Below are 22,266 nucleotides of genomic sequence, written 5' to 3'. Positions count from 1 at the left end.
TTTTACACTTGTAGATGTGCAGCTTTTGTATTTGCTTTTAGTGTGTATTTGTGCATTTGTGGTGATAATGTCTTACCTGCAGTTTAGTCCTGTAAAGTTTGCTGGACAGAGACAAAAATAACCTGCCGTTCCGGCAATGCAGGTGGCACCACTCCTACACAGATGGCCATGACAGATATTGTGCTCACAGTTAGTTCCGCTGTAACCATCCTCACACTGGCATTTATAGCCATCATGGACAGCAATGCAGCTGCCATGTACACAAGGGTTGGATAGGCACTCAGTTACATTGCCTTCACAGAATGCTCCAGTGGTCCATGCAGGACAAGTGCATACTGGATGGGTGAAGACATCATTACAGCTGCCTCCAAACTTGCAGGGTTGTGAGACGCAGGGGTCAGACAGCAGGCATCCAATGACAACACTCTCAGGGGAAATTTTCACAAACTGTTCTCTTTGTGTTTTTCCTGTTAAGTAATCTGAATCTGTAATGTATGGTAAATGTATTCCTTCTATTAATACTGTGCCGAGACATCCAATAAAATTCCTGTTTGAGCCATTGTTGTTGACACCCACATAAATCTCTGTGCCTTCTTTTAAAAAATTTAGGTTTCCCGTAGCATGTGAGCTGATGATCATCTCTGGCTTTCCATCTATTTCCATCTGCCATAGGGAATACTGCAATCCAGGTGCAACCATTGACAAGGAGACATTGTGCCACTGGCTGTCACTCACTGATTCCACACTCAGCAAATTTACCGCACTAAGGCCATTACCACTTTGTAGGTAGAAATGCAGTTTTTTGTTCTGGATACTAATTGTGATTCTCTCGGGTTCTCTGTTTGCATACAGCAGCACACAGTCAGATTTCAGGGTGCGGAAGCTAATTGTCAAGTTGGTGAGGTCTCTTGTAATGTTCCCATTACTCCTAAAAATGATCCCATTGCCCTCCCCACTGAGAAATGCACTGGAAATACCTGTAATAAAACATAAAAATAAAGGGATTAATGCTACTGCATCAGTTTCATAAACTGGAGATTTATGCAGGTTGTTTTAGGAGATTGACTTAACACTAAAAGAGTACCCAAGTGCTGGATGTCTTTTTTAAACATAAATTGTGTTTTGTGTATTCTGCTCTGAAGCTGACGTGATGCCAGCCTACAGGCAGGAAGTCGGATTATCTGAGGGATAGGACTTCACAGAAGTCACACTTTCTGTATGTAGACTGACATCAAGTCTTGCAGGTAGAAAGTGGGATGAATAGGACTTCAGAGACAAAGTTAAAGTATGTAATTGATTTTGTCTGCATAGCCAGGAACGTATCAAAGCTGCTTTCCTCCTTTTTGTACTGCAGTAAAGCAATAATGTTTGGTCATGTCACTGTCCAGCCTGTGAGTTTACAGTGAAAAAGCAGCAGTAGACTAGAGAGGTTGTCGTGTTTTTTCTGCAGCACAAAAATTCATGTAGCATAGCCATAGCCCTGACCCTCCTCTACCAGCCTGAGAGTTAATATGTGAAGGTGTACAGTAGGTGATTATGAAAGTGTGTGTACAACCAAGACATTTGTTTTAGTTTTGGATAAAAGGAAAAACTAAAAATCTGGAATAGGAATCTATAGGAAGTTGCAAGATAATTGTGCCTAGAACAGCTGTACCCATCTGAACATTTCCCCAACTTGTTTATAACCAGCCCTGCAAACTCTACTGCTAGCAACAACATCCCTGGCAAATTAAATGTTAACAGCACCCAAGACAATACAGCTGAGGTCAACAGTAGAAACTGATAGCCCTACACTTATAACGTTTCTTGCTTGACTGTAATCTTTGGATGCGATGTCTATATGAACAGAAGGACACATCCGAGCATCTAAAGGGGTTGAGGAAATATCTGGCAAGTGTACAAATTTCATGGCCACATAAAAATAAGACAATAGTACTGCTTACTTACACTCATATCCGCTGGGCACAGCTTGGCAAACAGATCCAGTAGGACACCGGTTGAGCTGGCACCAATTCTGCTCACATCTCTTTCCTGCTGAAGTACAATCGCTTGTACACCCCTTTGTTACATTGCTCAGAAATGGATTTCCAGTTAACTTGGAACTAGGGAAGAATTCCAGAGGTTTGTCATCCATCCTCAGATCTTGAATACAGCCTTTAAAGTATCCTCCACTCAAAATAGTTCTTAGTGGATCAACCAGTCCCCCCACATAAAGAGCCCTTGAGGTCTGTGGTCTGTTTATAGGTATAGGTATTTGAGCTAGTGGGCTTGATGAATCATAGACTTCAAAAGTGTCTTTGGTTAGTTTTAAAGAGACCAGGTGGAAATGGAAGTCATGGATACTGGTCTCTCCTTTCAAAATGATACCACTTCCAGCTTTTGCTGTTAATCTTCCACCTTCAATAAACACTGTGATGTCATAAAATGAGGAATTTCCCAAAGCAAACAACAAACCGGAATCATGCTCTGGTCTTACAAATGCGGATAAAGTGATGTCATCCATATGCGTAGCCAGAGTGTGGAAAACGGCATATGAAGATACATTTCCATGTCCAAACTCTGCAGCTTCATATTCTGAAAGCAGCAATACAAATTTGAAAATACAAAATGATACCAAACATTGCATTATTGTTATGTATTTATATCATATATATTCAGAGTTACTCTTTAACCTGTTTACATAGATTATTATCCCTTTCACATATGGAATCAACAGGAGTTAAAAGTTGAAGGATGAATTCCAACAAAAAATGTCTATATACTATGTTACTGTTTCACAATGTAATATGCATTGTCTAACATTAAAATATATAGTAATAAATATTTTATTTACTGTAATGCTTTCTATTCGTACCTGTGGAGCAGTTTATTCCTCTATAAGGCCTAAAACAATCACAGTAGTAGCTGATCCATAGATTAATGCACTTCCCCCTGTTTTCACAAGGGTGGTTCTCACAGTGGTCATGTCGCTTACAGCCAACTTCAACACCAGCCGATTTCCCAACTTCTTCTGTAATCCCAGTGGAACCCACTCTTAAATCCCTTAAGCACCCCACAAACCAGGTCTGTATTTCTAGTATGCCATTGTTATGGTCTCCTTCTCTGGTCTTCTCTAGTTGTATACCTCCTATCAAAATGTCCTGAAATTCAATGTTAGTTGGACCATTGTAGCTGGACTGAGTTACACACGTAGTATCACAAGATGGGTCAAGGAGTTTAAGCTGGATACTGTCTGAGATTACAATTTCTACAGTATGCCAAAGATTATCACTGACATTGTGAGACAAATGTAAACGTGTGGTCCACTGAGTATTTTTGAGAAAATCCAAGAATAAAAAGCAGTTTTCTAAATACAGTGTCATGGAAGCTGGATGGGTTCCAAAGCTGAAAATGACAGCAGTCGTCTGCACGGTGGAGAAGCTCAGAGATATATTGGAAAGTGAACCCCTTTGGGGCTGAATAGTAATATTCCGAATAGGAAGAATTGTTTTACCATTAAATGAAAAGGTTGTCTGTAACTGACAGTCAGGGCCTGTAAATCCCACAGGACAAAGGCAGGTGTGGTAGTGTTTGCCATCCAATATATATGGCAAGCATGAACCACCATTGTAGCATGTCTGCTTTTCACAGCCTCGGAGCACCTCTGTGCAATCTGATCCTCCATAATAAAGTCCTCTTGCATCCTTTATTGTTCGACAATGACAAGTATAGGTGCCGTGAAGGTTTTCACATGTGCCTCCATTCTGACAAGGATTTGACTCACACTCATTAATGTCTTGCTCACAATGGACACCTATAAAGAGCAAAAAAAATCTTTTTCAGGCATATCTATTATTTTACATTGCCTAGCAGTTGTCCATATTACGCTGGCATGACAACCTTGTATTGGTGACAAGGTCTTTTTTAATGCACATACACCTAAAACAGATTCCATATTTTGAAAATAACTTACCTGAATATATAAAAAGTGAGGAAACATATACCCATATAGCTGGACAAAGCATCCTCAGGGCTGTCAGCTGAGCAGATTAGCTGTATCTATGTGCATCATGTTACCTGTTTTCGGTCACTAGATTACTCTGCACAGACTTCATCTTCAATCTCATAAGAACAGCTTAGTCTAATTCTCATTACCAGTATTTATGCAATGAGGAGCAAAGAGGAAATACACAGCAGGGGCTATGTATTCATTTTACTAAAGATGAATCAATAAACAACACTGATACAATATTTTATGCTGAAGTTACAGTTTTAGAAAAAGTTGTATGTGCACTTAAAGCAGCAAAGTGGTTAAAATTCTCAGGGGATCGCAGCGATGCTCTTGGATAAGTGTTAGATGCTGTCACTGGCAGGCATTCTGTTGTGAGAAGGTTTTCTAAGGACTCTAAGGCCAGAGGGGATATTTTAGAAACTAGGCTACAGAAGGAAACTGGAACATGAATGTCTTTACATGTTGTCAGTAAAGAGTGACAATTCGATTGTATAGGATTTACATGATGGTTAGATAGCCTAAAGCATGACATCAGTGAAAGAGAAGTGAAGAAATGTTTTGCCTCTATCAGGCACAGAACCTGTTGAAGAGATTTCCCATAATTTCCTTACTTCAGTCACTGGAACAGGAAGTGATGGGAAACACAGACAGAAAATAAACAGTTATTGTGTTATTTTAAATGTATGTGTATGTCAATGATACTGTGGGATCTTCTTCCTCAGGGTGCTCTTGGGAAGAGTTATGGATATTGTTGTGTGATAGTTTCAGGTATGGCCCATTTGCTAACTAAAGTTCTGCTTTGAAAATGTGTAATCAAGCAAGTACTATCTACAGAAAAGGACAGGGGATGTCCCTTCTGCAGGGCTGCCAGGACTGAATGAACCCATGCATGGGCCTGGAGTTTACGTCATCTTGGCCCAACCAATCATTATAGCAGTAGATCGTAAACATTTTATATAAAAAAAAAAAAAAATTGAAAAATTGTGATCAGACAGGTAGTTATTTTATCGATGAAGGGTGATCCATCACCTGCAAGAACATGTATAGATGCAATTTTTTTAATTTTTAGAGTTTAGTTCTACTTCAAAACTTGGAAATAAATAAATCAAAATACCAAAATGTCAAGCAAGAGAATAACCAAGAAACTAAAAATCAATCAATTAAAAACTATTAGGTATATTTGCTTGTTGAATTAAAAATATCCTAAAAAAATTCTAAGGGTATAACGTTCAGTCTTGTAGGAGTTATGTTGTTCCTGAAATGTATCCCCTTCAAAGGAAACTATGTATATTTACTTTGTTTTCCTGTGCTGGAGGCAAATAAAAGGGGGCAGAGTAACTTGATATGTGAGTTGGTGCAAGGAATACCTCTGTGTAAGTAGTGTGTGGTATGCTAACCCTGTGTTTATGTCAGTGTTGGAAGCTCAGTAAACAAAAATGTCATCAAGGAAGTATTTGCTGGAAGTAGGGGACCTGGGAATTATTGTTAGCTAAAAGGTAATGTCTGTGTGATTTATTGTTTTATTAAAACAAACATTCATAACAATTCCAATAGAAAAGGATTGGATTGTACATTTAACAGGACTGAAGGACCCTGGAGAGGGACCTCTGCCCTTAAAAGGGCAGATGGACTCCATATTGGATCCTGTGGCCCTTTAAAAGTCTGTGGATCTCAACTGGGATCCTACTGCAATTATAAGAACCCCATCTAAGATCCTTTGGCCCTTCCTAAAGGTAAGGATCCTCTCTGCGATCCTGTGAAAGCTGACGACCCTGCCTGGCATCCAAAGGCCTCTTTCCAGTATCTTGCATCATTTTGGAAGGCTAAGACCTGTGATCTTGCTTCCCTTCATAGCACTGAGGACCTTGTCTGGAATCCTGAAGCCCTTGTTACACTCCTTCCTGCATTCAAAAGCCCTTGTTAGGGCTGAGGGCCCTATCTGAGCTGAGATCCCTCCTGTTATGACTAAGAACACAATATGGGATCCTCTGACTCTTCTAAGTGCTGACCGCCTCTCCAAGATCCTGAAACCCTTATTATTGCTGAGTACCCCATCTGGGATCTTGCTGCCCTTCTGTGGCCCTATTTCTATCCACAGCAAACAGTCAGCTCCAATGTCTAATTTAGTTTAAAGTAATTTTAGACCTATTCTACAAACAGCTTAAATAGTGGTGGGTGTCTGAAGTATAGCTGTCCCAACAAATGTTGTCAGTATTTGCCGGTAATGATTTGCTGCTATTAGCTGTGGGCCCCTACAGTTGTTTTAAAAGTATCAGCATCCCTAAGAAAAACTCCATGTAAGATATTAACAATATATACATATAAAACAAAACTGATTTAAATAGGAAACTAACTTTTAAGGAGATGATACAGCAAACAGGAATTGAAGAAACCCTGTTGGGATTGAGATATTGGACTTGCAGTGACATATTTTTGTCTCCTTTCTCACGATGGTGGTTCCTGCTGAGTATATGTAGCAAATATATATTTTGCATTTAGTTGAAATAGCAGAAGGACACAACTGCAATTTTTAATTACCGGTATGTCCTTCTATATGTTGAATGTGTACAATGTAAAGTTGACATTTGTAGTTATAGTGTAACAAATCTATGTATACCCTTGCTGGGCTGCCAGACAGCTGTCTGAGAATCCTCTCACCACAGGATGGCAGCAATCTTACACCAAGCATACATACATACATAGCATGCATACATACATATATTATTATTATTATTATTAAACAGGATTTATATAGCGCCAACATATTACGCAGCGCTGTACATTAAATAGGGACATATACAGCATATATAAATATACATAGCATATTGGAAAGATGTATAGTCTGCAGCATGGCTTCATCACATAACCAAACCTTTTATTTGCATAGTCGTTTTCAGAACCTTTTTGAAGCTGGCACTTATAAATTAATTTGTATGTGTTCCGAAACAACTTGTTGCAATAGAAATATTTTGCAGAACAAAATGATGTTACTCTAGAACAGAATAACGCTTACAACCCTGGAGCATATACCATTAAATGTTCAACCACTCACTGCTGTGTTAAAAAGATGTGGAAAGCAAAAGGGCTTCCTACACCAGCTGGGCACCCAGACTTCTGTCCAGGTCATTCTTAGGTCATCAATTGGAATATTCTGTCTCTAATCCCATGGTTCCCAGCTTTATGCTACCCTTTTGTATATATTGTATGGTCCTCAAGATTCCCGCAGACAATAGTCTGTATTTTCTTACCTAGTTTCTTACTAGGTAAGTGAAGGATGAATATACGTTAGACTAAGTTTTATTAGATGTTTTTGTTTATTCCATTCACACTGTCTTGCTTTTTGTGTTGTATATCTCATTCTTTTTTTATGATTTTTATTTTGGTGTATACGTTGCTCTTTTTTTCTATGATAATACATACCAGATAATCCGCTTCCACATATACATATATAACCAGAAAACTGCTCTTCCTCTTTGTTGCTTTTAACAGATCCATTGAACCATGGCAGCTCCACACATTCCATGCCAAATTTACAAGGCTGACTTCTGCACATGTGAATTTCTGTTTCACATAGAGAACCTGTGTACCCTGGAACAATAGTGGTATGTTTTATTTCAGATATGGTATGTGTTAACTTATTTATGGGCATGAGTGCACACTGAAATATACACATTTGTTGTTTATGGCCACATGTGCACACTAAAATGTACAAGCAATCCTGAAAATTGCTGAAATAAATCCAAATTTCAAAAGAAGGTAAGAACTGTGATCACTGAAACCCACAGTTCAGTGCAGAGTCACTGTGACATCAGGTGCCTAAAAAGACAACAAATTGGGGACCTGTAAGAGAGAATATGGATCCCTAACACATCATTTTATAGTCACTTATATTGCAATGTTTCAGAGCTCTTCATATGGCCCCTTAATCAGACAGCATTGTGTTTTTTTCTATGACTTTGCAATGGTGCCATTTTTAGCAGGGTCTGATATCACTAGGAGTGCCCCACACACCTCTAATCATATAAAGAGAACCTGCTGCATCCTGTATATACTGTCACACAGGGAGAGGCAGTACCTATTTGCCAACAAGATTTGCCTCCTTGTAGACTTCAATGGGTTTGCCACAATGTTTGCAAACTTTGAATTTTAGGCTAGAATTGCAAGAAAAGTTCACACACCGAACCCAGACACATTAGCTCTTCCCTAGCTATAGAGAAATGGACCATATTTTCTGAGTAACAATGACATCCAAGTAAAACATTCATATTACTTTTAAAGACAATATTCCAGAGATTTTAGGATTTTGATGTCACAAATTTATTTTGCATGAAAATGTAATATCCTGGACCCCCAGGTACGATATTCTTTTCATGGTATTATAGGTAGAGCTGTATCTAAGAAAAAAGGCTGATGAACAAATGTAAAGTTCATCATGTTACCTGGCCAGCAGAGACATTTGAAGCTCACAGAATCCTCTATACATGTCGCATTATTTTGACAGGGCTGTGATGAGCACAGGGTTGTGGAGACTTCACAGTTTGTACCACTGTATCCTACCCAGCAGTTACATTGATATCTATAAAACATAATACAATAATAAGATGGATACATGCTGTCAATTATTCAGAGCTCAAACACTTTGTATAATGAATATGTACTGAAATACATTACTTACCCATTATTTTTATCAACACAGATTCCACCATTAAGGCATGGAGAGCTCTCACACTCATTTATGTTGACGTCGCAGACATCCCCAGAGAAGCCGGCCCGGCATGTACATGAAAAAGATCCCAGCAGGTCATGGCAGGTAGCTCCATTCAGACAGGGGCCTGAAGAACACTCATCAAAATCCACCTCACAATCTCTGCCTTCAAAAAAACAACCATGATTTAGTGCACATGATGGTTCAAAATAATATATTTTTCAAAAACTTTCGGCCTTTACAAGTTAATTGCTAAGCTCCTGAACTTGGTAATGTCACCTGAAGGGCTTTAGAAGAACAGCAGGAAAATGTCAAAAATGTGAAAATTAAAAAAGCATTGAGTTTTTCTGTAAATCAAAATGATATTATAGTGATTAAAACACTTTTTAGCCATCTGTCAAATTTAACAAGTTAATTGCAAAGCCACCAAACAACAAGTATTGTGACAAAATGTCCAGTGAGACGACCCTTTAAAAAAAAAAAGTTTTGATCTTTTATCATATGAATATGCAATATTTTGTTCATAGCCTGAAATTAGTCATGCTTTACTGTGGACCCCAACCACATAAAGTCTATGGATAACAAATGCACCAAGCACTTTTACCCTGAAGAGAAATCCGTAAAAGAAGTTTCTTCTGAAACCAACACTTCCAGCAATGTCTCCCATGTCCCTCAGAGCACTCTGATTCCCCTAGCCAACATCTACTGTACGTCATTAAAGGACACAATAGTAATATGGAGGAATGGAGGCTGCCAGTAAGGAAACCACTGAGCTCTGCAAGGGACAGCGGAAATTATATCTCCTACATGGTTTGTTTTGGATGAAACTGCAGCTGGGTATTTCGCTGCAGCAGAAAGGCAATCTTCAGGGCAGTTAGTGTTTCCCAGCCAGCACATGACCAACATCGTGTTTAAAGCCCCCAGCACTGCTGTTTCCACTATGACTTCAAAGCAGCACCCACAAGCTGAAAGTGGGCGGCCAGGCTTGTATAGTTCTGCCCATCAGCCTGCAGCTTGCTTGAGGTTCTAAAAAAAGCATTAGCTTGTGTTCATGTCAAATACAGTTAGGTTTGAAAAACATTGTTTACTGTTTGTGTGTATATATCTATTGTCTGCATTATACTCTTATCCTTCAAAATTATTTCTAGCTGCTGAAAACAGGCAAGCAGCACTGTACAAAGTCCATAGTATTGCCTCTAACTGTCCCTCAAAGGAGCTCACAATCTAATGTCCCTACCATAGTCATATGTCATCAATGTAGTCTAAGGTCAATTTTTGGGGGGAAGCCAATAACTTCACTTCATGTTTTTGGGATGTAAGAGGAAACCCACACAGACATGGGGAGAACCTGCAAACTCCAGTGCTAACTCCTGGGCTGTCCACCATGCTGCCCACATGGTATAGCATATAATGTAAGCCTAAATAATCAGAAAGCAAACCATGAGAGAAGAAAGAATATTGATATAAATATCCATATAGAATTATAACGTCCGGACGGAATTATAACTTCCGGAATAGACAGGGGGGATGGGGAAGCATTGATCTAGGTTTGGCAAAGGCTGTAGAATACATAAAGATATCAGTTAGTTACAAGTAAACTCAGTTCAAACCTGGCTAATGAAGCCTCATTTTACTGTACTATGAACAAAAAGATTGTTCCATCATATCAATGTTAGAAAATATAACCCAGGTGGGACTAGACAATGCAAAAGTCAAGACGTATATTTACTATAAACCACAAAATAAAATTTCCAACAGCACAACAGTGTGTGTGCATCAATTACACCATTATACAGAAGAATAATTTGCAAGAATTATGTGGAATCTCACACTAGCAATCCGTGGGAGATTTCACATGGTGTTTTGATGATGATGGGCAAGGGAATTGAATAAAGAACATAGTGAGTGAAAAATGTATGAAATGGTACTTAATGTAAAATTGAGTATGAAAATATGTATATATACAAAGACTTATTCTACTGAAATGTAATGTTTTTATTCTTTTCATAGTTTTAAATTAGTTGGTATGGATTGTTTGCATGCACGATGAAACAGATCTATTTTGAGAATAGCATTAGACTTTGAAAAAGCTTACCTCTGAATATCCCTTCTAGTTTTTAAATAATAAAGACTTTATATGAAAAATATATGATACTACAAGCTATTACCTATATATGGGTGCAACTGATGACACACATTGTTGAAAAGTGCTATTAGAAATGTTATGTTGTATATATCAAATTATTTATTGATATTTTCTTATATAAATCAAGGGTGTTAAATTTAAATACAAAGAGGGCCAAAATTAAAAATTTAGACAAAGTCCCGGGCCAACCTTGAAATTTATTGTACAAATTGAGGACATTTTTTCTTCTCATTAGATATAAACCCTTTTCATATGGAAACAAAGAGGTATTGCTTCACATTCTATCTGGAACAAGCTTATCATGGAAAAAGAGGCATACATTGTTTTTTTATTTTAGAAAAAATCTAATGCCTCTTTCTCAATTTGTAGCCTTCTTAAAAGTTAAATCGCAATGTTAACCTTTTTGCACAGGCTAACAATAATAATAACAATATTATTTTTTGAAAAACCAACCATTCATGCCTTGGAGTAGCAAGGAAAAGTACATCTGAGGGGGACTGCTGGAAATGCCAGACGCGGCCATAGCGGAACTAAATCTTATGAGTGACACGCCTCTGGGACTCCCTCTTCATTGAAATAGCACCACTATATAACTCCCGGCATTATTTGCATCTATAAAACAGTCCAATGCTGGGCCACGCATAGGCAGAGAGCCCGCTGGTCTATAGACGCGAGTGATGCCGGGGATTGTAGTAGCGGCGCTATTTCAATGCAGCGGCGGGCCAGCTACAGTTCATATTTAGGATTCCTTTGGGGGCCAGAGTTTGACACCCCTGATATAAATGATATATATTTTTTTAAAAACAAATGTTTTGGGTGGAGATAACATTTGTATGATCCCATCTGGGTAATATTTTGTAGTTTTTACTTATATTAGAATCAGATTACTCCTTTTTTTACTCCCTTTTCTCTCTTCTGTTTATCACCTATTAGTGTAGAATATATTGCATCAATACTATCTTTCCAGGATGAATAGAACCTAATTTTCATTGCTGAAATTTGTGTCATTCATCTCACTGCAGGCCTTCCAGGTAGAAGTTGAAAATATCAAACCCTCTGCAACTGTCTAAATCACATGAAATGCCAGCAAGGCTTGTGGTGAGTAAATTTTGTGGTCTTACCTTCCTAGGCTTTCATTTCACATATAGGAGTTTAGACTTTTTTTTTTGGTATTTGTGGTAAGCAAAAACAGAAAAGCAAATAGAAGTAAATGTTCATGATAGATATATTTCAGTAATCCCTGGGAAATATAAAGTATACACTATGTTTTGCTAATTCTGTAAGGTGATGGCAGGTACTTTTTATATATTTGAAATCTACAGTCTTTTGAACAGTTCTATAACAGTACTTGTAACATTTTCTGAAGTAGCACAATTCTAATTAGATGGAGGAAAAGTAATTCTACTATTAAGTATGCTGATCTAATGCAGACTTCATCAGCACTTTAGGAGGAAAATATTGCAGTTTTATAATCTTGTGTAGATTGGCCTTTACTTCCCAACAAAATCTAGTCAATCTTAAATCATTTTTTACATTGTCAATGGAAAATTAAAAAATGTCAAAGCTTTTGGGGTTAAACTGTCACCATATTTGCTGGGGATGTCTGGGGGCCCCACAAATAAAGTAAAAAAAATATTGTATATATTCCTGTAGTTTAGTCAAAAATAAATGTTTAAATATAGGTGGGAAGTTGTTTTTAAATTTATCAACTTGAAAGCTGCAAATTCCAAGCCGAAGTTTGAAATTCAAAATGGTGTAAATTTTGAGTGATAATCTCCTTTGTTCTGTGAAATCTGGTATGTTTATTTCTAAATACACCCTTTATTAGGTGCTTAATAGCAACCTAATACAATAGCACATATTTCAAATTTAACCTAGCAGAACATCTAATGAACAATGTGCATGGTACACAGAACCAATCATGCAAGTGCAGTACCAATACTGTAACAAAATACATTTTGTAATAGGTATTATTATTATTGATAATGCAACTCTTGTTTTATTTATAACTTACTGATTGCTTGCTGAAGTTAGTGGATGAGATGAAAGAGCCTAAAATGGTCACTAAGCACTAAGATCTGAGATGTAGCTCTTCCCTTTCCTGACAACAGCAATCATCCCTAATAATGTACCTAATGTAAACATTTCTACTGTTAAGATTTATGTTAAAAACAATGAGAATATTGTCATGCAGCACTGCCAGGTGGTACAAAGTAACATACAAATAACAGAGGGCTCATGAAAGTTCCATGATATTAGTTTTTTTTTCTGGAAAATCTGCCAATAGCACAATTTCTTTCCTATGTAACAATGCCTACTACCCATACTGTATCAATGTGTAGCACCCCTGTAGTAAAGGAAGGCCCCTTTAAGGTATGACTGGTTAGTTTTAGTATATTCTGGACAGTTCTAGAATCTGTTCTGCCTGGATAGTGATAGTTGGCTACCTTCAAGTTAGACAGGTTCTGAAACAGGTAAATGTGTGGGGAACTGTGCTTTGGGGCTGCCATTGCCACGGATTGCTCGAAGCCAGGGGAGTCAGAGGAGTTCAACTCTGTTGCCCCAGGGCCTGAATAAGCCGGATAGGACCTGGATAGGCTGGGGCCTGAGGACTGAACTTCTGGGTGGATGAGCTTGGTTCCTATCTGCCTTAGCTTCAGCAAGGGGAACACAAAGGTGAAGGACCCAGATGAGAGGAACATTAGGACAGGATCTCGTTGGCACTAAATTTGGAATTTACTTCATGGGGGAGACCTACTTCAAGTGAGAAATGCGTCTTTTGCTGCTTGTCAATGACTTAAGAGTTCAGTGAAAATGCTAGGTCAAATGTGATTGATTGCCACTGGATGAGAACTTTTATTGTATGACACTCAATAACCCTAACGCTCTCTCCTATGAGTGGATTTACAATAAATCCCCTTAAACAAGGATGTATGAGCATCTGTTATTTCTAATGCTATGCTACAAGCACCCAAGAAACTTTGGCTGCCCCTTTGGGGGGAGGGCTACAAGATCAGCATTGTCATCCTAGGACAGGAAGTGTGGTCAGAACACAAAATACCAACCCTTCTCCTCATAATATAGCCTGTATTCAACGAAGATTGCTGGGCAATTATAAATTTACGAAATTTCTGGTCAACAGGTATTTTTTGCACATTACCCTTTTAAAGGTATAATAACAGACCAAAAAGGTGTTAAACAAATAAAATGTCACTGGTGAATGTGGGTATATTTACCTGTAAACTCAGGTGGACACACACAAGTATATCTCCCAATCTGATTGAGGCATGTACCGCCATGCTTGCAGGGATTAGAAATACATTCATCCACTTCAATATTACATAACGCTCCTTGAAATCCAGGAACACAATAACAAGCTTGTCCATTTCCCCTTTCCCTGCACACAGCCCCATTCTGGCATGGGTTCCAAAGGCACTCATCTTCTGGGGTTTCACAGAATGTCCCCTTATAGCCTACGGCACAAAAGCATGTGGATCCTCTGTCTGTCATATAGCACTGTCCTCCATGTTTACAAATATTCCTATGACATCTCCTCATAGGAATTTCACAATTGTTTCCCTTAAACCCTGCTTGACAGCGGCATTCGTAAGCTTCTGCATCAAGGGTAACCTGGCACGTGGCATTCTTTGGACAAGGATCTGAGAGGCAGGGATCATATAAGTCACAGTCTATCAAAGATGTGCAGGGCTTGTCATATTTACATGGAGGAAAGGAACAGTGTTTTAGGCTTTCTTCACCGACGATACCTAGTAAATAAAAAAAACATATTTAATACACATTTGCAAAATTATGTGCTTCTTTACTAAATAGTTTAGAAAACTGGCAACAAATGTTAGTAGAAAAGAGTTCATCTCAGCTTTAAAAGCCATTTAGCCAATGTACAATAGTTCAGTAGATAAAAAAACAATTATAATTTTGGAAAAGAAGAAAATTAACTCAAATATTGTTTTTTTTTTGTAAGTTGTTTCTCACACACTTATAATGTTTAAGGTGTTGCTAAAGTCAAAAATAAAAAAATATTTGTTTTATTTGATAGCAATAGCTCCCTAATTTTGTGGTTCTAAACATATGTGTTCAATTAGTCTCCATAATTTCTTTATATAATGTGCAAAGAACTGCTTATCCCTATTGCTTGTGGCTACATTTAATGCTTTGTTCTGAATGTCTTCCATCGTATCCACCCCTTTGGTTCTATGAAGAGATAAACACCCACATCCATGATACACATTGCCAGGAATCACGCGGCATGAACTTTTCTCATAGATAGGAACCTGATTTCATAGCCGCTCTGCGACCCTCTAGGGTTCAACCAGAAATATATATATCACCCATAGACAGTTTGTTTTTGTTGCTTTTTATTAATTGGTAATATGAGAACTGAGACTTTAGATCTGACATTTTTACCTTTTGGTATCATTAGTATATATGAGATCATTTACTCTTTGTACATTTCTGTAATATCATACTGAAAAAAGCAAAAAATGTCAAATAATGAAATACTAATCTATCTATAACTGTACCCGCATAACATACTTCCGCATTTTTGGATCACCCAGCTTCACTGATGAAAGTGTATCCTCTCCAGTCTTGGATAGCCTTAAAAAAATTAGGCCCTGTACCTTTCAACACAAATTAGCAACAGCAGCTCCCCTATTTTTGATGTGATGTGTTACCCTTCAGGTTTGCTGGAATATTCAAAGGAATGCATATGGAGGTCACGCATGATTACTTACTAGTGAACGGCCATTATTTTAACATAGAAAGTATGATGAAACATGATATATCGATTTATATTGTTCATGACAGTAAAGGACAATTCATACCCCGACTTATGAAACCTGCATTTATCATGCTGATAATGTACAATATCTGGACACACACAAAGAACAGGCTTAGTCTTGGTTCTTTTTCTCAATGGTGCACCAAACTTGCATACATCCCTCATATCTATCCTATTCTGCATCAGAACTGCAATGTTGTTAGCAGCCATTCAATTAGTTGCTATGGAAACCAGTTGATAGCCATCAAAGGCATTGCCATGGTGACTGGAAAAACAAAAGATGAAAATCTTACCTTTGGTTACAAATTGGTACAAATTACCGTGTCTTGTTAGATGAAGACACCAAAGCTGGTGAATTTATTGAATACAATTCATGGCATTCATTATGGGTTTTAGTGGTAATATAAATAATTATTAAGGAAGATCAGGAGTTAAATCCTATGTGTGTCATTATTACGGTCTCTATTATGCATATACATGAGGGTGTTTTGTGATAATATGAAGACAGGTACTGCATTTCAATAACACGGACAAATTGGCACCGTTTTATCACTCATGTTCCAGAGCTGTGACATGGAAAGAACAAGTTTAGGAATTAATTTCTGGCATCCTGCGTATTTCTAGCACACAGCAGGAACTGCCAGATCTTACAGACAAGCAATCAGAATGTGAATTGACATGGCAGAAAATTCAGTTGCTCAAGCAGAATTTAGAGAGCAAAACAAATTAGCGGAAATTACAGTTAATGAAGTCTTTAATTGAAGTTACCAAACATATATGTAGTTAGATAATCAGCTTCTAATCACTTTCTGCTTTACCCTAATTACATTTTTTATAAAAGAAAAGATCTTTTGCTTAAGCAGGTCCTACAAAAATACAATCACCAAAATGGTGGTGGTGGTGGTAAGTAGAAGATCGGTTGGGAGCTGGAGGAGTTCTAGTTATTCACACATATTAAAACTTATATTCTGGACACATTCACTTTTAAATTAACCTTCCACCATTTTGAATGTTTCTTTGAAAGCAAAGCACCACATACTGCATATGCTTTATGGTGTGTTGTAGTGCTGGTGTGTTGCCTGCTACTGTTTTATTGTGTTTGGGTGTAACTCCAGTTCATTTTGAATTGCAATCCTTATATATTTACCTTTGTAGGATTCTTTGCTAGGTCCTCCAATCTTGATAGATGATCTAATTATCCATGAAAATTTGTCATTTCCAACGCCTATTGATCCATCTTGCGTTGCCTATCTAATGCCAAATGAGAAATCTTCCATCCAGCCATGGTGTGATAACCCATGAAGATCCTTCCATCCAGCAATGAGTGGATCTGACTTGTCTTACAAAGATTTATCCATTCAATCCGCCTTCTGGACTCAATCCAAAATCTGTGCCCACCTGTGCAAAGATGTTTGTCCTCACGTGCCCTCGAGTTTACATTTTTTTGATTAAAAGAACAATAAAGATTTTTTCGTTGAGCCTGGCATCATGGAATTCAGGAAATGGGTAAGGGGCACTGTGTACCCCCGTACTCATTCCCCAGTGTCAGTATATATGGGGCCCTTTATTGAAGTCAGGAAAATGGGTTATTTTTTGGCAAAACCAGATTCCATAGGCCTTTTACTGATAGGACATTAGAGATAACAGATTACAGTTTTTATTAACTTGTATTGACATAGGGGCTCACAATTTAATGTCCCTACCAATGTCAAATGTAAATAACACAGTCTAAGGATAATTTTGGGGGGAAGCCAATTGACTTAACTTTATGTTTTAGGAATGTAGGAGGAAACCAGAGTACCCAGAGGAACCCTTGCAAACATGGGGGGAACCTGCAAACTCCATGCAGATGTTGCCCTGGCCGAGATTTAAACCTGGGACCCAGCATTGCAAAGGCCAAAGTGCGAACCTCTGAGCCATTGATCTGGCCTTTACATTGTTACAGGCTAGACCCCTATGACATTTCCTAGAACCCCAGGTCGATCTTTTTTTCATTACAGATTTGAGGACTTGTTGGGGCTGGTTCCTGGAGATCTGGTCCTTTCTAAAGCCCCTCTCCTGGCCATGTGTGCTCCCTGCCCAGTGCTGTGCTACCAACTGAACATGGCCAGTGCATGTACCACCTAGGGGAACAAGTTCCCATCACCAATGAGCTCTGCCCTGACCTGCTGCCATCTGACTCCTGAATGGGTTAGTTATAAATCTTTTCAGTAAGACAACCCATTCTGTCATTTTTGACTTGTCTTTATTCCTATGCTCCCTGGACCTCTTAGCTTTACCAAGAGTTTTGTTCTCACATCCTGGTCCTCTGTCAGTTCTTCCTCAGACACCATGCCTCGTGCATGGGAGACTTAGAAAGAAGATAGCTATATCTATTCTCCAAAACAAATAAACCTTTAGTGAAGATAATTAGTAAGATAAATGTGGTCTCTTATATAGGTTAAGGATGAATTTCTTAGCAAATTCACTCTTCTAGCAATGTTCTCAATTAGCCCACCATGTCATACCACGTCACAAAGGGCAGAGCATGGATGCCCACTCAGCCCTTTCTAGTTGTAGGTGGGTAAAAACCAACAAGAATCCAACTTTTATGAATATATCAATGCAAACATTAATTTTTTTTACATAAAGTACTACTGATATATAAAAAGGCTAAATAAGACATGTTTTTACTTTTTATAAAAAACAGTATAAAGAGAAGTTACTATATTTAATAGTAAAGTAAATGTCCATCAATGCAGAACATTGTATCATTGTATCATTATTGTATTGTATTGTATCTATGCATTGTATCATTGTATACCAACAACTATTTGTTTAATGATTTGTTTTACATGGACTGACTTTTTAAACTTAGATTAGGTTAGGTTTTCAATACAATAAACAATTGTGAGCAGCAAAGTATTTGTTGCAGAAAGGGTAGGCAATGTCCCTTCTGTAATAAAAAATAACCTTGACTGTCTAGTCTTAACTTTTTAATTACACTCACCTGTATCCATTCCTTTCTAGGCTCCTCCATCTTTACCCAGTCCTACTCTAGATTTTTGGCCGGGCCAGAAAAAGTCACAAGAGATGAAAAAATAAAGTGCCTGAACAAAGACTTTTATAGGGAAATTACTTGATAAATATATATATATTTATTTTTAATTTTCTTTTAAACTGCAAATTTACAAATGTTAAAAATTGCTTTAATAATTGCCTTAACATAACTAGGTTTATATGGAATGCATGCTACCCATGTTATGAGGTTAGCATAAAAGTGTAAAGTATATAACGTGGGCTGGTGTACCCCATTTTAAGTATGCAATGGAATTCATAAGTTGAAAATGTGTCAGTCACTGCTTTCAATAGATGCTCCTGTAAAGTAAACCTGTTACACTGTTCAGGAAATAGGTTTAGAGAATAAAGAAAACTCTTTTCTGAAGATGAAAAGCCTGTGAAATCTCCTTAGGACTGAAGGTATTGATTGAATAAATTGTGAATTGTTGCTGTTTTTATTGTAGAGATTGCAAAAACAGGTCCCTACAGTAATCTTTGTTTAACCTTGCAATGTTTGATAGCTATTCAGTGCAAAAACTGTTAACCATTTTATTTATTTTTTTTTGTAATTAATACCCTCAACTCAAAAACAAAAAAGGTTAACACTGTTTAAAAGTGTAAATGATCAGTGTTGTATCATTTAGCCTGCATAGAGCTGATCAGTGGTTAGTAGCTTTCAGTTACTGATCACTTTTACATTGCACTTTGGAAGTTGACAACAATTTATTTTTAAAATCATTCCAATGACATCTTTAATCAAATTTATATGACTTATGAATAATCCCAACTACAAAAAGAACTACTTACTGTAATAGATGTGTTAGTTTACTCAGTCCTGCTTCATCTATAGTTATTCTTTTCTGAATATTCGTTATTACTAATCTATTCTGATCTGTGTGCTGTCCTGCTCCAGTCTCAGGGCCCACTACTCCTGAAACTTAAGCTACGTACACACGTCAGATTTTTATCGCCCGATAATCGGCATCGGCCAATTATCAGGCGAAAATCTGCCGTGTGTACAGTCGGTGTCGTCCATCGTCCGGACGACCGACCTGCCGGATCCACGGACGATGGACGACAGCCGATCCTAATGAAAGGGAAGGGGAGAGCGCGCAGCAGGGTGCCGTTCCGTCGCTCTCCCCCTCCCCTCTCCATAGAGCATGAACGGTGCTGTATGTACAGCACCGTTCATGCATCGTGCACTCCCTTGTCGTTGGAAAGGATCGTGAAAGATCCTTTCCAACGACAAAAATTGGAAGTGTGTACGCAGCTTTACAATACTTATAAAATGTAAATTGTCTTCTAGCATTCCTAATATTTTTTTGCCTTTTGAGTACTTGCAACACCTGTCTGCCTCCATCCCACAGGGTTTACTTAAAGTGGAGATATTATCACTTTTCAACATATATAACAGAATTTTTTTTTACAGTTACAGAAAGACACATCACCCAATTCCTGTGCCTGCGCAGTGTCCGTGAAGAAGAACCTGGATAAGAGAGGAAGATGGCTGAGCTCACAATTCTGTTCAGTGTTGGAAAGAAGAAAGTAAGACAGTACAAAACTTGTTGGGCTCAGTATGTGGAGGGATGGAGGGCTTTTCACTGGTAAAGATAAGTGCTGTTTTATTGTGAATATTCTGCTTTAACTGTCAAGAATAATTATACTATACATCTCTTGTCCTTTTCCTGTAATAAGTAAACTTGTCAAACTGTATATTTCTATGTTTCATACATCCTATCACAAGCCCATAGAAAACTGCCTAAAAAGTTTCTAACTACTATTACTCTAATGCCTGATTTTTCATGGAGAGTGAATTATCAAAAGCTGTATCATAATGTTTCTGGTCAATAGGAAAATTACACCGTGTCCAAATTTGACCAAATCTGGGCACCATGGATGCAACACATTTTCCCCCGCTTCCGTTGCCATTTCACGTGCAATTGTATTGTGTGTTTCTGCTTATGTAAATGTTTCCTTTATGCTTTATGTAAGTTATCTGTATTATTCCTTTTGCTTTGTACTTTGTACATAATAATAATGTAAAGTATTGTTAAAAAAAATTTAAGCAGAATTCTTCTCTCATAAAATCTACATCTGTAGCTTTGTAAGAGTGACAGACGGTGACCTAGATTATCAGAGCCCTCTCAGTGTTTCTTTGTTATGTTCTTAACCCTTTGTCTGTCTGGATGTCTGTGTATTTTCTGTGAATACAGCACGTGTTATCATATGCACACAGGTGGATGTAAGACTTTTGTATCTGGACAGTTGAATTAACACATGTGCTTTTTCATTCCCCTTTAAAGAGATGCCCCTGCATTTTTATTAGATAGTACCTCAATTATTACAGACCAGCAAATATACCTAACTAAAAAAAATACCTCATGTCAGGTAAAAAAAGGCTGTAAATTAAATTCACAATATAGGTAACAACAACAACAGGTAGGGAAATAAAGATGTTTACCATCCATACATCCCATATAATGTGATATATTTTGCAGAAGGGCAAAACCAAAATAAAATTTATATAGTTTTGAATAGCAGTTATATATTGAATAGCAGTTATTGATTAAATATAATATAAACTAGCAAAATATCTGCTGCAGAACGTTAGGAACATACCAAACAATGTCTGCAATCAGAGGGCAATAGGTGCTGGAATAATATGTGATTGGAATGACAGCAGGCAGTACATTCAGGGGAGGAGTACAGAGGGTATGACAATAGGCAGTATGTGCAGAAAAGTAGTGCAGAGTATGACAATGAGCGGTATGTTCAGAAAGGGAGTGAAGAGGTCATGTCAGAGGGCAGTATGTGGAGAAGTGGAGTTCAAAGAGTATAACAATAAGCAGAATGTTCAAAAGGGGAGTGCAGAGGCTATGGCAATTGTGAAAACATATGCCAAATATATAAAACCTTCAGGAAGACCTCTAGTTATATGTCCCAAGTAAAAAATAACTCCTGTTGTCTTAAATGTCTTTTTGTCTAATCTTCAATATTGTTTTATGGAAAAAAATGGTTTAAATTTTGTTTTATTTGGGACATGTTCCCACATGCACGCACCCTCCCTCCCAGGAATTTGGGTGACAATACTATATTCAGGGGCTTTGCAATTAACTCACAAAATTAACAATTACTAATTTTACTACTTTTCATAAAAATATTATCCACTTGATAATTGCCTGATCAATCATCCCTACTAATAAAGTAATCTTTACTGAACCGGCTGAACCCTCCAGACTTGGTATTTGGGCTTAGCGTGGAGTGTGGTGTGTATTGAATATAGGAAGAACATGAACAGTGTATGCAATTTGTTGAGTGTGTGACTACAAACTAAAAGGTATTAGGTGAAGGAACTATAGGCTGCGTGCTGGAGGATTGGTACAGGAGAAACACCAGTTTGTGCTAGAGGTGGGATCTCACTGGGGAAACACCAATCTGTATGATGTAAGTGTAATGTCACTGGGGAAGGACGTGGAAGAAACAGATTTGCACAATAGCAAAATGCCATGAAACTTTGATTTAGACATTATCCTTAATGGAAATGTAAAACTAAACTGGGGTATCTTAGCATTTGTATTATATAT

At 37.7% G+C, this 22,266-nt stretch overlaps 1 protein-coding gene and 1 long non-coding RNA gene across 6 annotated transcripts in view; one reads left to right on the top strand and one right to left on the bottom strand.

Moving 5' to 3' along the window:
* Positions 1-22,266, bottom strand: part of CRB1 (crumbs cell polarity complex component 1) — a 41,511-nt gene that overhangs the window by 13,219 nt on the left and 6,026 nt on the right. For 4 of the 5 annotated variants that reach the window (XM_072420039.1, XM_072420040.1, XM_072420041.1 and 1 more), the window contains exons 2-8: positions 14,079-14,609; positions 8,667-8,862; positions 8,431-8,567; positions 7,412-7,579; positions 2,855-3,793; positions 1,948-2,574; positions 77-977 (exon numbers count right to left, since the gene is read on the bottom strand). In XM_072420039.1, the coding sequence (XP_072276140.1) occupies positions 77-977; positions 1,948-2,574; positions 2,855-3,793; positions 7,412-7,579; positions 8,431-8,567; positions 8,667-8,862; positions 14,079-14,609 (3,499 nt within the window). The remainder of the gene's footprint in view (positions 1-76; positions 978-1,947; positions 2,575-2,854; positions 3,794-7,411; positions 7,580-8,430; positions 8,568-8,666; positions 8,863-14,078; positions 14,610-22,266) is intronic. The other variant, XM_072420043.1, reaches the window with a different exon arrangement.
* LOC140336732 (uncharacterized) lies at positions 7,437-12,010 on the top strand. Its single transcript, XR_011921937.1, has 3 exons — positions 7,437-7,593; positions 8,688-8,801; positions 11,865-12,010. It is a non-coding gene; the product is annotated as an uncharacterized lncRNA (long non-coding RNA).

Source organism: Pyxicephalus adspersus, chromosome 8, assembly GCF_032062135.1.
Source record: "Pyxicephalus adspersus chromosome 8, UCB_Pads_2.0, whole genome shotgun sequence".
Taxonomy (NCBI): domain Eukaryota; kingdom Metazoa; phylum Chordata; class Amphibia; order Anura; family Pyxicephalidae; genus Pyxicephalus; species Pyxicephalus adspersus.
Note: the sequence above shows the minus strand (reverse complement) of the source record. Positions and strands in the feature narration are given on the sequence as shown.